Genomic DNA, 20,176 nt, shown 5'->3' with positions numbered 1-20,176 from the left:
AGGTTTTGGATGAGACATGTGCTTAAGCCTTATTAGTCTCACTGTAAATCTCCCTCCACCTATGACCTTGGGGAGATTGACTTAGAACAGCATCAATGCCTTCAATAAGCTTACTGTCTCATGGATATGAATTACCGAAGTTTAGACAACTGATGAGAATTACAAAGCAAACTGCGGCATAAGAGAATTACGGGTGGAATACAAAGATTAGGTAGTCATGGATATAGGCTTTGCCAGACAGGATTTAGACTCATGGCTATGAGTGGACAGAATAATACTCTCTGCTGTTTATGGAGCATCTACTACAGACAAAGCCCTGTCTCTAGGATATCTCATTTAATCCTGACAAAAACAAGATATTGAGACTCATAGGGGTTAAGTCATTTAGTTCACAAAGTTACAGAGTGGAGGAGCCGGGATTTGATCGCGAGCTGTTTGCCTCCAGAGCTAGGCCGTAATATACTGAATCAAGCGGCTGCGCGACAAGCATGCAGGATGTGAACCAGGAGGTGGGAAAACGGAAGCACCACTTGGCCAAACGGGAATGTAGGACTTCTTTTACATCCAACTCTTTTCAACACATCATTTAATAAATCAAGCTACTGCGAACACGGGCAATATTTATTTCGGTTCCTAGGGCTTTGACAGGGACAGCATCTGACCAGAAGAACCGACTCAGAGGCTGTAGACCGCATTTCCCAGAGGCCCACGGGTGCCGAGCCAACGCGATCTCTCTTTGCCAGTGAAAGACTCCATTTCCCAGCACGCAGTGCGAGGGCCGGCCCGCGGCTCCCGGCATTCCTGGGGGGCCGGCGGGAGCCTACGCGGGCTCCGCCCACCCCGCGCGTTCCCGCTCGCCCCGCCTCTCCCTCTCGCTTGAGCCAATGGGAAGGTCCCATACTGCAGGGTGTGATGGGGGCCGGCGCCGCCGCGGAGTTGCGAGTCGGCGAAAGCGGCGGGAAGTTCGTACTGGGCAGAAGGCGACGTTCTGCGGCTTGGGGTAGGGCGGCCGCGCGCCCAGCGGTTCGAGGGCGCCGACGCCGAGCGGGGACCGCGGAGGGGGCGGCCGGGAAGCTGGGCTAACGTGGGGCGGCCGGGCGGCCGTGCTTTCGGGCGGCGTGGAGGGCTGCGGTCGGCGCGGCGCCGGCGTCCTCTACCGCCGGGGCTCCCTCAGGTCCCGCTGCGGCCTTGGGTTTCCTGCACCGGTCGGGCGGGTCCCCGAGGCTCAGTTTCCTGTTCTGAACGGCACGTAGGCCGGTCTTACTCGAGCCGCGTCCTGGTAGCTCGGGCCGAGTCTGGGATGGCCCCTGTTAGGCCAACCTGGACCGCCGGGGTCCTTCCGCCCTCTTGGAGCTCACACTCTGCAGGGGAAACGGAATAGAAGCAAATAGAACCATTTGCAGATGCCGAAAAGCTCCCTAGTAATAGGATAGGCAGCTGTGGGCCAGAGTGCTAGTGTGACGGAGAGCATCTCAGAGGAGGTGACGTTGGTCCTGAGACCTGAGGTGGGGGAAGGAGCCTGCTCCCCAGAGGGTAGCGTTCCAGGCGTTTCTAACCTGTCAGTGTCCGGCTGAGGCCGGGTAAGAGCTTGCTTGCAGTTGACCGCAAGGTTCAAGGCTGTGAAGCTCCGTGGGAGAGTTTTACAAGGGATTTTAGCATCATTCTGACGTTTTTTTGTCGTAGCTACGGGGTGGCATCATTTGCTGATGTAGCCGTGTTCAAGGGCAGCAAGTAGTTTTTCCTTCTGTCGAAATAATTTTTGGCGCTGGTGTCAAAACTCATAGGTGATTTCTTTAAATTAGACAAAAAGCACCAGAGTCTCTGGGTTGAGAGAGAGAGGGAGGAAGGCGACGCAGACACTAGGTTCTTATTGAGGCCACCCGTTTTTCACCTTACCCCCTTTTCTCCCCCTTGCTTTGTGTTGACTCTTGCTTTCCCTTCCCTATCTCCTTTTCTTGGGACAACCTGGAAATAACCAGTTTTGCTATTGGGAGGGTGGTGCGTTTAAGGAACTGTTGAAGAGCCTCATTAATTACCGTTTTTTCATTTCTTTCTTTTTTAACTGCAGTTGCCTATCTGTGGAGTCTGAACTTTGCAAGAATTAAAAATAAATGTAGGGCAGCATTTGTTTTTAAGAGTTCAGAATAAAGGCACCTTACTTTTCATGACATGCTGAATGTGATACTCTGGGGGAAGAATTTAATCTACAGTTTAAAAGAAGTTTCAAAGGGCAGCAAGGGTTCTTTGTTGTTGTTTAGTCCCAGAGTTGTGTCCGACTCTTTGTGACCCCCACGGACTGTAGCTCCCCAGGCTTCTCTCTCCATGGGATTTCCCCGGGCGAGAGTACTGAAGTGGGTTGGGTTGCCATTTTCTCCTCCAAGATAAGATGATGTTCATCACCTGTCTGTAGAAGGGAATTCAGTAGTCACTTAACACAAACCTCTCTGCTGAAGCTGCTACAGGTGCTGTTCTCTGTGCGTGTCAGCATTGCTCATCAGATTCCGGGATAATGATAGTGACACAGCTTGAATCTAGTGACAATAAACTTGTGTGAAGGATTACTGCCCATTTCTTATACTAGTATCTAGTGCAAAAGGGCTTCCAGGTGGGTCAGTGGTAAAGAATCCTCTGGCCAAGTAGGAGGCACAGATTTGATCCCTGGGTCGGGAAGATCCCCTGGAGAAGGAAATGACAACCCACTCCAGTATTCTTGCCTGAGAAATCCCATAGGCAGAGGAGCCTGGCGGGCTACAGTCCGTGGGGTCACGAAGAGTCAGATGTGACTTAGCGACTAAACAGCAACAACAGTCTAGCGCAAATACCAGGTTTAGAGTGTAATGGCTTATATTAAGCACAGCAAAAATTGTGAGAGGATATTTGTTAAACAAATGAGAAAATGAAGGAATGTGACATTCGTAGAACCTGGCATATAATAAGTTAGTAAATGCCCAGGAAATGGTTATGTGGAAAGCTTACGCTAAGTTTTATTCCAGGATGCAAGTTGTATGTTTTAAAATTAATAGTAGTGCATTCAAAATGTTGACAGACCCTAAAATTAAATTTCTTAAATAGACCAGGCTTTTTCTTTTTTTTTGGAGAGCTAACGTGAACTAATAATAAATAATGTAAGTGAGGGTCCCAGATGTCTTGGAAAGAAAACTATGATTTTTATTTTGACAACTATAGATATATTTTTCCTTAAAGCCATCCCTAATAAGATATGATGTGCTATGAATAGAATTTTGGTTTAAAAAATAAAACTTTGAAAGTATTTTTAATTTGATAAATAAAACTTAACTGGAAATGAGGCGCTTAAAAATTTACCTTATATCAAAATGAAGGATGATTCCTGAATTTATGCAAGTGTGCAAATGTTAGTATCTTCATAGATCAGGCGTTGAAACTAATGGAAATTAAGTGCTGCCTCTGTGTGTGTGTGGCTGAGGCGTTCCTGGGAATTGGTCTTCGTGAGTTTTAAGAATGGATGGGTTACCGAATAGGCCTTGAGAATATTTTTCAGACTGGTAGTACATTTTGCGTGTTTGCCGAGTTTATTTTTCAGAGTGAGCGGAGATAGACTTGTTTATTCAACAGATGTCCTGTGCCCTCTGTATGTCAGGAACTGTGCTGGGTGCAGAATCAGCTCGTGATTGTAGTGTCTTGTCGAAGCAACCTTTCTTTTAAGCTAATAGAGGTCATTCTTTTGAACTTTGGTTATCTAGCACCCAGCACACAAGAAGTCAAGTGTGTATGGCACATTCGAAAAACTATACTGTTAGTTGTAAAATGTAGAAAACAGGAAGTTTTTAATAAGAGTGTAAGGTTGATATGGAAAAGTAATGGAATCCTGCTAAAGCGTTTAGCTGGGTGGTGTAACCTAGATGCGTTTATACTCTGATACATTTGACCCTTTTGACCCAAATTCCTGAGAATATGTCCTTAGTTGCCTTTATAAAGATGTAAAGATTCAAATGTTGATGTATGGCGAAAACCACCACAATATTGTAATTAGCCTCCAGTTAAAATAAATAAATTTTAAAAAAAAAGATGTGAAAGGGCCATGCCCTTTAGTATCTTGCCCCCTTAGCTCTGGATGATATTTAAGTGCCTAGCGTCCCACGGTGGTGGTTTTGAACTGGTTACGCGCAGTGCCCCATCTCTCCCAGTGTCACCTTAAACCTTTGCACTCAGACTCACACGCCTGCTCTTCTTTTCTGGATGACATGTGGACAACACTTGAGGAAAGAAAAGCTCTCTAGAGTCTGGATAGGTATGAAATCTGCCCTTCCCCAGTAATCGGAGTTTGAGTTTTAATATTCACTGATAAATACTAAAGACAGGAAACTGCTTCTGGTAACATTCATTGGTAAATTTATCAAGAATTTTATTAGCCACAGCGTCTTTGTTAGCTTGGTTTGAATTGTATTGTTTGTTTAGTCTTCATGGAGGTACGTGGATTTCCATGATTCTTTGCAGTTAGTCTTGTCTCTCCATGGGTCTCTGACCCAAGAGAAAGGAGCCATCTCCGATTTGAAAATGAGATGCTGTCCGCACTGCCCAGTGTTTGGGGTGAATATTAAACATACATGTAGACTGAAGTGTTGTTAAAGAGGCCGTATATATTAAGTGGGAAGATACACTAGATGGAAGTCATGTAGTTAAGTTGCAGGGTTTTTAATTTGAGATTTGGGAATGCTCTGGACACAGTTGTCTTAACAGAGCTCAGTCCCCAGTCTGAATGAGAACTGGAGAGCCAGTGGGCATAGGGCAGCACCTTTCTTTTCTTTTCAAGGCTTTATAGTTTTCTTCTGTGCGTTTGTTTAGTCTTCTCTTTGCAGACTGCCGGGCTTGCTGCTGTTCACGTTTGGGACAGATCGTCTCGTTAGTGCTAGCTCCTCGTTTCAAGAATCCCAGAGAGGCTCCATTATCTCTGTCAGTTAGATCCAAAATTTTTTAAAAAATCACAAAGTTAGAAATCTTAGAGCTAAGATAACTACAGCTTTATTTCAGATTAATTGCTTTCCTCAAATTGTCTTACCAAGTATTAATAACAGCTGAACAAATGCCATTGTTTGATAATACTTTGTATAAATGCATTGTGATCACATGGTCTGTTAGAAAGTGCCATTAAGCCTTCAGTCTTCATAGACTGTCAGGAACATAGAGAAACAAACTTTTGCTGTTTCTGTTGGAATTGTTGCTTTTGTTCCACTTGTTATCACAATTTACTATTTAACATGGTAGCAGCACGATCACTGTACAGATTATATCTAATTATGCATTCTTTTTTAGAAGTAATAAGGAAAAAAGTCTTGGGAATCAGGGGAAAAGTTTTAGAAATTCATTAAAAAAAAAAAATCAAGGCCAGGATGTAACATTTAAGAGGCTTAACCTTACTGGTTTTACAGGCTTTTAGAAAATATTGTAGAAATGGTGACTTTCAAATGCATTACTTCACATGTTGCAGCCCATGTGAAACCGTGCAGCCACTCTGGGATTTAGTTTGACAGTTTCTTAAAAAGTTGAACATACACCACGCACATGACCCAGCAGTTGCACTCCTGGGCATTTATCCTCAGAAAATAAAAACTTACGTTCACATGAAGACCTATATGTGAATGTTCTAGTGGCTTCGTTTATAAAAGCCAAAACCCAGAGACAGCCCCACGCATCCTTCAGTGGGTAAATGGTCAAATAAAATGAGGCTTAGCCATATAATGGAACACGAAAAGGAGCAAATAAAACAAACAAAAGACCATAACAAAAAGGAGCAAACTACTGACACAAGCAACAGTTTGGATGGAGTTTAAGGGCATAGTGCTGAGTGAAAAGAACCAATCTCAAAAGGTTGTGTGATTAACATTCCATTATATAACGTTCCTGAAACGATAAAGTTATAGTCGTGGAGAAGAGCTCAGTTTGGCCACAGTGAGGGTTGGGAGTATGATTTTACTATAGCGGGGTAGCCTGAGGGAGTTTCTTTGGGGGTGATTGAACAATTTTGTGGCTTGGTTATTGTGATGGTTTAATTATCTTTGCATATGATGAAATATCACGGGATGGTACACACACACACAAGGTAAAAACTGAAGTTTGAATAAGTACTTAATGTTACTAACACTGTATCAGTGAGTTTCCTAATTTTGATCACTATTATGCTCCATGATGTTGGGTTGTAGGATTAAGTATATGTTTTATCCACTAAGAAACTGCGAACTTTCCCAGAGCTGTACCATCTTACAGTCCTGTCATCACTATATGAGTGATCAATTTCTCCACATTTTTACCAGCATTTGGTGTTAGCAGTATTTTTTATGTTAGCCATTTTAATAGGTGTGTTTTGGTATTTCAGGATGGCTTTAATTTGTATTTTCCTAGTGGCTAATGATGTTCAACATCTTTCCATTTGCCTGTCCTTTGAAGTGGTTCAGAACAAGCCTCCACAAAATGTGTCACTATGGCAAGTGGATTACTTAAAGCCAAAGACAGTGAAGACCCAAAAGATTCTAGAGCTTTTTACCGCCCCCTCAACTGCCAGATTAGTTTAGATAAGGAGCCTGGTTCAGAGAGAGCTGTTACCAGGGATAACTTTTAACTGAAAGACCTAACTGTGCGGCATCTAATACCAAACATCTGATCACATGTCTGAGTTACCGTCCTCCTCTTTGAAGTCCCAGCCCCCTGTCCCCATCCTCTGCTCAGGATGGCGAATAAGCCTCAGTGGCCTGCCCTGCCCTTCGGTCCCATATTTTTATGGAGGTACAATTGAATTTGTTTTTCTCCTGTTAATTTGTCTTAGGCCAGTTTAATTGGTACAGTAGCAAAAGAACCTAGAGTGAATGGTAGAGGAAAGGTTTTTTTCTCTCCCACACAGTCATATCTTACTTTGTTCAAATCATTTTCCCGTTTTCTAATTAGCTCTCTTGCTGTTGCATTTAGAGTATTCTTTATACATTCTGAATACCAGTCCTTTGCCAGATGTGTGATTGTAAATGCCGTCTCTCAGCCTGTGGCTTCTTTTCCATTGTCTTACAGTGTCGTCTGCAGCACAAAAGGTTTTAATTTTCATGAAGTCCAGCTCACCAGTGTATGGATCGTTTTTGGTGTCACGCGTGTCTCAGAACTCTTTACCAAACCCTAGGTCAGGTAGATGTTCCAAATTTTCTTCTAAGTGTTTAATAATTTTATGTCTTACATTTAGATTAGTGAATCCATTTTGGGTTAATTTTTGCATGGAGTATGACTTCTAGGTCTTTGTTCTTTTCCTTTTGTGCATGGATGTCTGCTTGTTCCAGAACCATTGGTTGAGAAGACTATGCTTTCTCCATTGAGTCTTTTTTTTTTTTTAATCTTTATCAAAAATCAGTTGGCTGTAAACTGCAAACAAAATGAAGACAGGAGGAAATGAATAAGCAATTAAGTATGAAAATTAATACAAATGTTTGAAGGTGTAAAGACTCATGGTCTGAGCCTTGAAAAAAAAATATAGATTTGAGAGGAAATGGGAAAACATTTTAGAGAATAGCATGCGCAAATTTAGGTCCTAAAGAACATAAGAACTGGCTATTTTGGGGTGTCGTGGGAGTGAAGGGGAGGAGGGACATAAGGGGAGGATAATTTGTTCATGTGTCTAGGAAACTGCTGGCTAGTTTATAATCAGTTTATTGGCTGCTAGAAGGTACTGTAGGTTCTGGAGCAGGAAGAAGGATATGGTAGAAATAGTCTTCAAGAGAAGTGTTTTTAGGGGTATGTATGGCAGTGATGGGGCTTCCCAGGTGGTGCTAGTGGTAAAGACCCCGCCTGCCAACACAGGAGACATAAGAGACGCAGGTTCGATCCCTGGGTTGGGAAGATCCCCTGGAGGAGGGCCTGGCAGCCCACTCCAGTATTCTTGCCTGAAGAATCCCATGGACAGAGGAGCCTGGTGGGCTACGGTCCATGGTGTCACAAAGAGCTGGACATGACTGAGCTACTAACCTAGTAGCAAGCACTCAGATGGCAGTGCTACGTTAGTAGGGAGAACAGGATACAGTCATGACCCTGACAGTGCTGTTACTTGATAACAGTAAGTCCTTTGTATTTCTTAGAAGGATTTTGGTAGGTTTCAGACTTTTGCCCCTTTTTCAGACTTTTGTCCTTAGTGATGGCTACTGAGAACTCTGCTGAACTTTCTAACTCCTTCATATTAATGCTTCCTTTAGTAAGGTGTACGTGTTGGCTCATTGTTGGCTTTGGATGACATTTCTTATCAGGCCTAAAAAGAGTCCAAGAGATGAGCAGCTGAAATGATGAAAACATAAAGAGTTGATGAATTGGTCCAATGAGAAAAAGTTAATGGAATCTCTTTTATTTATCAATGGCTAAGAGGAGACTCAGGGGTTATTTAATCAGAACATCCTGATACTTGTATTTGAAGAACCACATGGAGAGTGGTGATGACCAGCTGTTCTTCAGAGTCACCGAGGACTGAGCAAGGACAGACAGCTCAGATGGCAGGATTAGGGTTTTAGTCTGAGGAGAGACTTCCCAGGCAGTGAGAACATTAGCTACTTCCTGCCAGTGATGGAAGGGTCTTTAGAGAGGGAATAGGAAACCTAGATGTAGTCCAGGAACATTTTTCTTATAGTTGGGGATGTGACAGGTGACAGCCCTTGAGTCCTAATTTATTAATTTGTGACCAGAAATACTCAGTTTCTGTTTTCTTAACAACCACTTCCTGTTCTTGATTTCTTTCCATGAACAAATTATATTTCTTTTTCTGTTCACCTTTGGGCATCTCATTTGGTTTCTGCCTTCTCTTGTGCGTTTAAAAGATTATCTTGGATGTAGATTAGACTTCTGTCATAAAAAAAAAAGCTTCTCAACAAATAGAACTTTTTTAATGTCAAACTGCTAAATATCCATGCATTCCTACTTTTTAATTTAGAACATGGAAAAGCGTATCATCCCATTTTTATAAAACATCAGTGATGACTTGTTGAGCAAAGGATTTTACTGCACAAGAGATTACCGTGACGTGTATTAATGAAAGATTGGCAGTGTGAGAAGCTTTCGTGCAATCACTTATTTGCCTTCAGAGCAGTTTTTCTCTTTGATTTAATTTTCTTAGTCTGATTCTTTTCTACAAGTCTAGATCTTTTCCCCACTGAAATGTTTAGATTGACCAAGACTGTTTCACTCATGATTGCAACTCTTCAGTATTAAAACGGATTTTTTTTCCCCCTGCAGAAGAGCAAGCTCTTACAGTGCTATGCAAGCTGCCCATTTAAAACTATCATTGCTTGGCACCTATGCCCTAGTGACAGTTTGACCAACATGTGAGCAGGCACACTGCCATCCTGACAGATGGGCGTGCGCAGAGGCAGCCAAGAAACCATGTATCTGCATCTAGTGTATTTGTTAAGGGCAGGATTCCCAGTCGGGGATGTTCAAACGTCTGTCCATCCTGAGCGTTCACGCCTATGGATAAAGGGATGTCATCATTAATCTCAGCCTCTGACTGAGATTCCATGGGTATGTAAGAGCTTCTTGGCGCTTACAGAAGTAGGCAATTGGGGACAATCAGGATAATTGTCCTCTCCTTCATCCCAAGACTACTTAAAATAATTCTTTCCTTTTTTTCCCAGCCAACTTGGTTTGCAGTGAGTACAAAACTGTTCAGACATGGTCCCGATACTTCTAGAATACATGCTGTTGCATTTGTTTTCTAGAGCATGGAAGCTTTGAAGCCATAAGTATTTATGGTTTGGACAGTGATGTACATAATTGGTTGGAGTCCGGTAGACCTGAGTTTACAGACTGTTAGGTGTGTGATATTAGGGTAACCTAATTTTACCATCACATCAAGGTGAAATAATAGCTGTTTCATAGGGTGGTTGTGAGAATGACCTGTGAAACATGTACAGTGTATCGCTTGGGGTAATGACCGGTCCACTGTATGTGTTCAATAAGTGTTTATCATCATCATCAATATTATCATCTCTATAATGTACCTGAGGGCATTTTTCTCTGGAGAGTTATCTGAAACAGGAAATCTTTTTAACACTCATTTCCTATTAATACCATTCTTGAAAGTCATGTATTGGATATCATCACATTGTTTAGTCTATAATGGAATGCCTTCAGTGACAGGGAGCTCACTGCCTATAGAATAGGGTATTCAGTCATGGGGCTGGTGACATTATAGATGAGTTGTCCTTTGTTGTGTGGGGGTGTTATCTGAATTGTTGGGTGTTCACTGTCCCTGGCCAGAGGGCCCAGAATTGTCCCTGTTTGAGAACCACTGCTCTCTCCTGTTCTCCAAATGAAGTATTAACTGTTAGTAAGTACTTTCTTAGATTGAGTGGAAGTCTTTATTTTTCCTACCCAGTTCTGTCTTTTGGAGACATGTAGGACAAGCTCAATTCCTGTTCCACATTATGGTCTTTCAAATTCTTGAAAATGGTCATCAAGTCTTCCCAGTCTTTTGGAGTTGAAACATCATCTAGTTCATTAAACTCTTTCTTAACAAGTCTTGATTTCATGTCATTTCACCACATTAGCGCCTTTCCTTTGATTTAAGGTTTTTTTTTTTCTTTTTTAAATGGTAGTGCTTAAAATTGAATGCAGTACTCCATGCAGGGCTTGATAAATTAAAAAAAATTGAGTTGCATCTCTTACTTTAGATACAACACTTTTCTATTAGGATAGGAAAGATTACCTTTCATCATCTACATACTATCAGCTGTATCCTTTATTATCAGCTGTATCCTTTTAATGACCACATATGTGGAACCTAGAGTTGAATAAACCCCCTAGATCTATTTAAGCCATGTCTTCTTTAGCCTGTTTTTATGCATTAGTTTTGGGGGTTAAGCATGATAACTTTTGTTTATCCTGTTAATTTTTTTTTTTTTTAATTTAGCTAACTGCAATCCAAATTCTTGATCAACTCTGAAGTTGTTAGCTTAAAAGAACAAGTAGGTGATAATGATGCTATCAGCTGAGATTGAAAATATAGGAGAAAGGTATGTGTTTGTGTGTGTGCATGTATGCGTGTGCACATGTCTGAAAGGGGAATTGGGGATGGAAACCTGGGAATCCTGATACTAAGAGGCACCTGGACGCAAAGGAGGCAACAGGAGACCAGGAAGGGGTGGGCCAAAAAAGTATGGTGAAAATGAGTTTATCTTGGAAGCTGGAGAGACTGTGTTAGATACTGGGGTAGATCCTTGAATACAAAACGAATAGGACGTCGTCTCTGCTTTCTGCTCCTGTTTTTATTTGCCCCGTGGTTTAACTGTTCAGTTAATGGTGTTACCTAGTCAATTATGCCTGAAAACTTAGAGTTATTCTTTACCTTACCTTCATACCCTCCCTGGTGGCTTAGACGGTAAAGAATCTGCCTTCACTGTGGGAGACCTGGGTTCGATCCCTGGCTTGGGATCCCCTGGAGGAGGGCATGGCATCCCAGTCCAGTATTCTAGCCTGAAAAATCTCATGGACAGAGGAGCCTGGTGGGCTGCGGTCACAGAGTTGGACGTGACTGAGTGCGCACACACATCTGAGATTCATTCATGCTGCATGTAGTATGTTGTACACATGTACACATGCACTACATGTGTTGGTAGTAGCTCTCTAATTCTGGTTAACTGTTACTGTATAATACCTGAGTTTTTTTTGGTTATTGATTGCTACCTAACGCCAAACTTGGAGTTAAACAACAACCACATTATTACGCTCATGGATTCTGTGGGTTAGGAATTTGGTTATGGAACAGCTTGCCCTGTTCCCTTACTCACGTGTATGGCGCTTTGTCTGAGATGGCATGAAGACCAGGACCATCTGGGATTGTTGACTGGAGAACTTAATTTTTTTTTTTTTTTAAGTGGCTATTTGTTTTTCTAGTGGTATATCTAAAGCAGTTTGAATGGAGGCAAAAACTTCTACTTGAAACTTGCTTTGCTTCTTTGCAACTTTTGAGTAGATTTTTTGGATAGTGTTCAGATATTCCTGCTAGAAAGGGTGTAATGGGGTCAGTGATGATCTTTAACCAGAGGGAAGTCATCGTCTGTATCCAGAAGCAGAGATTTCCTTTGAGACGGAGAGTTGGTCACAGGATAGTGGTTGCTCTAAAGGCGGCTGTGCCCTGGCTGCAGGCTCTCCACGAGGCCTTGGCTCTTCAGGCATGTGGACTGGGTTCCCAGAGGAAGCTTGCTGAGAGTGATCATCCACAGAGGTCACACAGCATCACTTCCACTGTGCTCTGTGGGTTGAAATGGACACAAGTCTGCCTGGATTCAAGGGGAAGGAACTTAGACCTCACATCTTTATGAAAGGTGTGTCAAAAATTCTGTGACAATTTTTAAAAAACACCGTAAATTGTAGACACAATTTATCCATTCTGTTGTAATTGTCGATGGATATTGGAATAGTTTCTACTTTGGAGAAGTTTTGAATAATGCTGCTGAAATCATTCTTGTTCATATCTCCTGGTTCACATGTGTATTCATTTTAGTTGAGTATACTAAGAGTAGAATTGCTAGTCCCAGTGTACATGTATCTTTAACTTTGATAGTTACTGCCAGTTTTGCAAAGTGGTTGTACCAATTCATGCTTCTGCCAGAAAACAGAGTTCCCATTGCTCTTCACCTTCACCTATGCTTAGTACTATCAGTTAAACATTACAATTTTTTTAAACTATTCTGTGATTGTGTTGAAGATCTCTGTGGTGGTTTAATTGACATTTTTTTGTTAACTGGTGACTTGAGCACCTTTTCATTTGCTATTAGCCTTTTAAATGTCTTGTGTTATAAAGTGCCAATTCAAGTGTCGTTTGCCCACTTTAAAGAAATCGTCTTGTCTTTTTTTTAATTCCTTAATGAAATGTTAGGATTTTTATGTCTTCTGGATATGAAATCTTTATTGAAAATATGAATTGTAAAAATCTCTTTCCATCCTGTGGCTTGCCATTTCACTCTTGTGTCTTTAGATGAACTGAAATTCTAAATTTTAATCAATTTCAGTTTACTAATCTTCTCCTTTTTGACTATGTTTTCCATGTCTTATTTACAAAGTTTTGCTACTCTATGGTCGTGAAGATATTTTCTTATGTTATCTTCAAGAAGTTTTATCCTTTGACCTTTCACATTTGGGTCTCAGTCTCTAGGAATTGATTTTTAGTGTGTGGTGAGGTAAGGGCCAAGTTTCCTTTTCTCCCCATTTGCTTATGTCCACAGCTAGTAGCAGGTAGCACTGGGTCAGGCGAACACCAGCCTGAGAGTTAGCTTTCTTGCATTCTCAGCCTTCCTCTACCTTTAACGCACCTTCTGAACTTGGGCACATTATTAAAACCATCTGGCCTCAGCTTCACCTGCAGTATGAAGGATCTGAATGAAATGTTTCTGGTCTTCCTTCTGGCTCTGGTTCATTGCATCATTCTGCCCAATGTGCAGTTTTATTTAGGCCTGTAAGAATCTTCATGAATCTGGTTTCTGGGACCTAATGTGTCCCTGATGTCCCCCAGCTTAATGTGATCACAAGCTGTGGTGAGCCTGCCATCTGGATTTTCATCTAAGTTACTGGTGAAAGACAACTTTCTTCATCACGTTGGCAAGCCCTTGCCCCGCATGTGTTCTTCTGATCTTGTACTCTGTCGCCTGCCAGGAGCTCATTGTCTTGTTTTAGTAAGCCATGGTTCAGGACACCAGTTGCAGGTTTGAATGTCATTCACATAGACACAACTTTTCATTTCACTTGTCCTTTCCTTCAGTTTCCTAGTTGAACTTCTAAGAATCACAGATAACAATGTAGAGTTTCAGGGATCAGCAGAAGTCATTCGTGATCAAATGAGTTATGGTCTTGGTGAATTCTGTCTTCCATGTGGCATTTCCTGCAAATAGCTGTATACTGTACTGGTGCCCTTCAGTGAAGCGGTCAGGAACCACACTGGTGACAGAGCAAAGTCTACCTTTAGCTGGTTCCTCAATGTTCTTGGTAGCCTGTGTTGGGGTGATTTCTAGCCTTCATTCAGGAAATAGAATGTCTTTCTGCAGAATGTCATAACTCCTTCCTTTGTGATTCTTGATATTACATTTTCCCTGTCATTAACTTTTTTAAAAAAAAGCTTTATTGGTACTTCCCTTGCAATCCAGTGGTTAAGACTCTGCGCTCCCAGTGCAGGGGTACGGGTTCAATCCCTGGTCGGGGAACTAAGATCCCGCATGCCACCTGGCATAGCCAAAAAAAGAAAGGCATTATTGAGATACAGTTCAGTTATCATATAGCTCACCCATTCAAAGGGTATTGTTCAGTGTTAGTATAGCCACAGGACTGTAACCATCACCATAATCTAATTTTAGAATATTTTCATCAGCCCTAAGAGAACTCCCCCACCAGCTAACTAGCAGTCAGTCTTCATTCTGTCCCATACTCCCCAGGGCCCTGCGTGCGTGCTCAGGGTTGTTGAGTCCTGTCTGACTCTTTGTGATCTCATGATTGTAACCCACCAGGCTCCTCTGTCTATGGGATTTTCCAGGCACTGGAGTGGGTTGCCATTTCCTCCTCCAGGGAATCTTCCCGACTCAGGGGTGAAACATGTGTCTCCTGCTTCTTCTACATTGGCAGGCAGATTCTTTACCCCTGAACCACCTGGGAAGCACCCCCTGGAGCCCTAAGAAACTACTAATCTGCTTTTGTCTCTACAAATGTACCTATTTTTGAAATTTTACATGATTGAAGTCATACAATCTGTGGTGTTTTGTGCATATCTTCTTTCACCTAGCATGTTGGTAAAGTTCATCTGTGTCGGGCAGAATCTGTGCCTCGTTTCTTTTTATTGCTGAATAAGATCCCAGTGTATGGGTGTGTCACATTTATCCATTCATCCACCAAAGAACACTTGAGTTGTTTCCACTCGTGACCTGTTACGAGTAATGCTGCTGTGAACATTTATGCACTGGTTTTTTATGTGTACGCATGTTTTCATTTCTCCTGAGTACATGCTACCCTTGGAACTGCTGGGTTACGTGGTAACTCTGTTTAACTTCTTTTTAGGAATTGCCAAACCGTTTTCCAAAGTGACTGCATTTTTTTACATTTTTACTAGCAATTGTTTGAGGGTTCGGATCTCTCCAAATCTTCACCAGTTCTGGTGATTTTCTGTCATTTTGTTTATATCCATGGTCGCATGTGTGAAGTGGTATCTCATTGCGGTTTTGATTTTTGTTCCTCTTAATGACTAATGAGGTCAAGTATCTTTTTGTGTGCTTCTTGATCAGTTGTTTATCTGTTTTGGAGAAATGGCTATTTCTCCATTTTGGAGAAATCCTTTGTGTGTTTTTAAATTGGTTGCCTTTTTGTTATTGAGCTTATTAACCTTCTGACATTGACCTTGAATCACCTTGATGTATTTGCAACTAGAAGCATTTTTCCCTCGATTTTCCTTCCTTTATATTTCTTTCCTTTTGTTCAGGGACCGTTTATTTTTCCTGAAGTAAGCAGGCAGGTCAAGAAGGTTCTCTAGCCCTTTTGCATTCTCTTGGCAACAGATTCCATTGGCAAAATATGTAACTCTGAAATACCTTAGAAGGGAAAATATACATCTCCTGGTTGTTGGAATAGATCCTTTTGTAGTTCATTCTACTTCTAAAATGAACCATACGTCTTCCCTTACAAACCGGTAGGTAAAGCACCTGGTTAAACTTTAATTCAGGTCATGTTAGTTAAGGAAAAAGACCTGGAGAAGTTGGGCCTTGTCTCAGTTCATAGCAGGTGGCCCTGGACCATGACTTCATTCAGCCTAGTTTTAGGAAATAGCTGTTGGTTTCTCACCAAGTGATATGTCAGACTCAAGGGATGCTGGGGTAAGATGGACTCACTGACGTCAGATTCTCATAAAATACATCAAAAAAGCACAGTGTGTATGCATCTCATGGTGGTACAGTGTCACAGGCATTGTGAGAGGTGTGCAGGGGGGGTCTGGTCTGGTGCTCTTAATTCCACTCAGTGCTGAGACTTTCACTTTTCTTTTGCATGTAGATTTTTGAGTACTTGATTTTATCTGGACCACTCAGTAAGGAATGGTAACAAAAATGCCATCATCCAGATGCTGAGGTTGCAGAAGAAACTGACTTTATAATATTCAGCGTTTTTCACTCGAATCTAGAAGATGGTTTCTTCGTACTATTTTTATACGGTATTTCTTAACTATTTTATCATATATTCTGCAGTAGTTTATCACATCAAGTTTTTTTCAGCTGAATTTTTGTCATGTTTTGTATTAGTAAACCGCAACTAAAACCTTTTTTCTGGCGAGTTCTACATCGGTTATTTTGTTACTTTTGTCCTCTTGATCTTTGAAAGTCATCTTTCTTTTAACAGTAGGCTCTGTATTTGTAGTAAGGTGGATGTTTCTGTTTTGTCTTTTATACTGTTTTTATGACGTTTATATTCTTAGTCATTAAAGCAAATATGTTACCACCTAAAAACTTTTCATTTTGCAAATGATTCTGCAGTATGCACTCTACCGTCTCAGTGCTTCTGTTAATTAACAAAAAAAAAGGCATTTTTTAAAAAAAAATTCTACTTGCCATACGTATTTTTTGCTTCTTGGCCCTGTTGACGTACTGCCCCAGGTTGTGAGAACAGGAAACTATCCAGCACTCTTGGGGTCGAGTCAGAGGGACAGGGTGGCCAGCTGGACGGCTTCGTTGTCGAGGGCAGAGGAAAGAGAGGAGTGGCCCTGCATCGGAGCCGGCCGGGGTCGCTTGGCCCTGCGTCCTCCCGCTCAGCAGCCAGCCCCACCGAACGCCTCGAGCCAGGTTTCTCCGAGAGCACAGAGCAAGGAGACGAAGCACAGACACAGCCAGAGCTGCTGCCCTCCGCGGAATACTGGGCTAGAATCAGTGACCACAGCTCTTTACCAGTTACCGCTTTGTTCTTGTCTCCTCTCAGATCAGGTTGATTGAGATACCCAACATAGAATCCCCCTACTTTCTAATTGCATCTAGTTTAGAGAAACTCTGGCTTCCCTGAAAAATGAAAGTCGCTCAGTCGTGTTGACTCTTTGCGACCCCATGGACTGTACAGTCCGTGAAATTCTCTAGGCCAGAATGGGTAGCCTTTCCCTTCTCCAGTGGACCTTCTTGACCCAGGAATCGAACCGGGGTCCCTGCATTGCAGGCAGATTCTTTACCAACTGAGCTATCAGGGAAGCTTCCCTCCTAAACCCTCCCCCGGTTTACCCAAGTACCCAAGCAAAACCCAAATCCTGTCATAGATTCTTTTTTTTTTTTTTTTAAGATTAATTAATTTATTTTTGGTTGCACTGGGTCTTCACTGCTGCGGACAGGCTTTTCTCTAGTGGTGGGCGGAGGCTGCCCTTCATTGCAATGAAGCAGTGGCTTCTCGTTGCGGAGCGCAGGCTCTAGGCCCACAGGCTCCAGTAGTTGCAGCATGCAGGCTTCAGTTGCCCTCAGCATGTGGAATCTTTCTGGACCAGGGATCAAACCCATGTCTCCTGCATTGGCAGGCAGATTCCTATCCACTGTACCCCCAGGGGGTTCTTTACAACATGCTCTTATCAAGATGCCCCACTCTTCTGTGGCTGTGTGTGCTTCCAACTCACGGAACTCGAGGTGTGTGCTGGTCGTCTCTTGCTGAAAGGCAGACACCACAGACAGAGCAGTTTTAGCAATCACAGTAACAAAAACTACAGGGGTAAAGTTTGACAAGGAAAAGATAAATCAGCAAAATCCAAAGTGTGGAACACCAACAAGGGAAAGAAAAAAAAATAGGTGGCACTTGTCTGCTTAAGAGATTCAGAGACATATCAGCCAGTTACAGTGACTAAAAAATCAACTATAGGCAAAGATTTTTTTTTTTTTTTTTGAGACACTTGGGGATATTTGAACATTTATTTATTAAGTGATATTAAGGAATTGTTAATTTTGTTAGATGTGATAATGTTAATGTAGAAGTAAATACTTCTAACATATGAAATGATATTATTGTCTGAGGTGTGCTTTAAAATACTCTTGGGAGGGGCTGTGGATTGGGTACACCAACTGGTGATATGCAAATAATTGTTGAAAATGGGTGATGTGTACACAGGAGTTCATTATATCACTTTTCTACTTTGTATGCATTTGATAATTGCTCTAATTTTTTTTTTAAGGTTATTTGTATTTCCTTTTCCGTGAATTTGCCTCTCTCTGTCACTTTGGCATTTTTCTGTTGGGTTTTTGTCTTTCTTATAATCTATAGGATTCTTTAATATGTACTGAGAAAATTAGCCTGTTGTCACATATTTTGTAGATATTTTTCATTTGTCTTTTGAATTTGTTGATGGTGTTTTTAAACTGTGGAGAATTTTTATTTTGTCAAATTTATTAATTTTCTTTAGACCTGTGTGTTTTATTTTGTGTGTTATATAGAAAAGCCTTCTCTGGGATTCTGAAAAGTTTATTATATTTTCATGAAGTATTTTTTAATGACTAGTCCTCTTCTGATTTATTGTGACTACTTGGTCATCTTAATTTTCTTTAGAGTATTTAGAAATAGTCTTCCTTGGAGCCCTGCTGCAAGAATATACAAGGAAGGATGTTGTTCAGTCGCTATCCTGTGGAGATTTAATAGTGAACACCTGGAGAATTAACCGTAAACAAAGTTTGGTAGTTAATATTGCACCCCCCGCCCCCGCCCCCACCGCCATAGCAGAACTAACGGGAAATCTATCATTTAATAAGATCGTCAAAGTGTGCTAAATATTATTTAAAAAATTAGCAATATAGTTCAAAACTTCTAATTTTGGAAAAGTTTCAGTGTTTTCTTTACGTAAAGAAGCATTCCTTTTAGCTCTTTTTTGTAGAGTTTATGGGTCAAGGAACCAGGTGCCCCCTCCCTTTGAATCCAGCATTTTCAAGCTTGCCCCTTTCTTTTGAGTTGATGCCTTCGTTGGGGCAGAGCAAGTTTTCCAGGTATTACTGTAGAGTCTTCTTCACGGTTCATGGAGACCTACTTGGTTCTTTTAACCACAGCATCAAAAGTTGGAAGGAGAAGCGCACGGCAGAAACCGCATGAATTGTTCCTTTTGGGGGAAGTGGTGGCAGTGAGGTGTCTTGGGCTTGTGTTTTAAGCTGTACGATGCTGTATGTTTTCGGTTGAATTTAGTTCTGCAGTTAGTGTTCCTCTTTTAGAACTTTTGGAAATCATTTAAAGGAAATAAAAGTTGATGTATATCTGATACTGTATTTTAAACATTTTATTCACTCTACCAAAACTGTTTATAAAAATCTAATGTTAATCACTGTTTTAATACAAGTTTAAAAAATCCGAATTGGAGGAAGTTTTTCTCCTATGAAGATAATCTACTTTATTTTTCAAGTTAAAAGTTTGAGTCTTCACCTGGTTCTTTGCAGCTTAGGTGGAAAACATGACTAGTATGACAGTTGTTTCTAAAGATTGTGTCACAGTCTTAAGTTTAGCTTAATGTTTCTTTGAGTTTAGCTTAATGTTTTTCAGGAATAAACCTATGAATTGATAGGGTCATTATCTATGGAAGTTCACTTCTAAATTCGCGTGGTTTGTTGTGTTACATTTGACTCAGATAGTAAAGAATCCGCCTGCAATACTGGAGACCTTGGTTCAGTCCCTGAGTCTGGACGATCCCCTGGAAGAGGGCATGGCAACCCACTCCAGTATTCTTGCCTGGAGAATTCCATGGACAGAGGAGCCTAGCGGGCTGCGGTCCATGGGGTCACAAAGAGCTGGACATGACTGAGTGACTGACACTAACTAACTTGTTAGTGTTGCTGAGGGTACCGTAACAGCCATGGTTAGTTTTCATACTTGTGTTGATGTGCATGGTTCTCTAAGTGAAACTAGGAGGTTGATTGAAAAGTGAAAGTCGCTCAGTCGTGTCCGACTCTTGGCGACCCCATGACTATACAGTCATGAAATTTTCCAGGCCACAATACTGGAGTGGGTAGCCTTTCCCTTCTCCAGGGGATCTTCCCAACCCAGGGATCGAACCCAGGTCTCACGCACTGCAGATGGATTCTTTACCAGCTGAGCCACAAGGGAAGCCAAGGAGATTGATTGGGTGTCCCTAACAGGAAGTCAGAGGAAACCTTCCTGCTTCCCTCTAGTTGATGGTAAATGGTATTGGTAGTAACTCTGCATTCGTTCCTGTGGTCAT

The 20,176-nt window shown here is 41.7% G+C and overlaps 1 protein-coding gene across 5 annotated transcripts in view; it reads left to right on the top strand.

Annotated features, from left to right (window-relative positions):
- The first annotated feature begins 887 nt into the window (after positions 1-887).
- Positions 888-20,176, top strand: part of VRK1 (VRK serine/threonine kinase 1) — a 78,357-nt gene continuing 59,068 nt past the window's right edge. For 2 of the 5 annotated variants that reach the window (XM_043490112.1, XM_043490114.1), the window contains exon 1: positions 888-1,000. Coding sequence is in view for 1 of the 5 variants with exons in the window: in XM_043490109.1 (XP_043346044.1) it covers positions 913-1,000 (88 nt within the window). In the remaining 4 variants the exon portion in view is untranslated. Of the gene's footprint in view, positions 1,001-7,116; positions 7,142-20,176 lie in introns of those variants that run through there. The other 3 variants (XM_043490109.1, XM_043490110.1, XM_043490111.1) reach the window with 3 other exon arrangements.

The sequence above is a fragment of the Cervus canadensis genome, chromosome 17 (assembly GCF_019320065.1).
Source record: "Cervus canadensis isolate Bull #8, Minnesota chromosome 17, ASM1932006v1, whole genome shotgun sequence".
In the NCBI taxonomy this organism is placed as follows: domain Eukaryota; kingdom Metazoa; phylum Chordata; class Mammalia; order Artiodactyla; family Cervidae; genus Cervus; species Cervus canadensis.
This window is presented reverse-complemented; position numbering and strand designations above follow the sequence as displayed.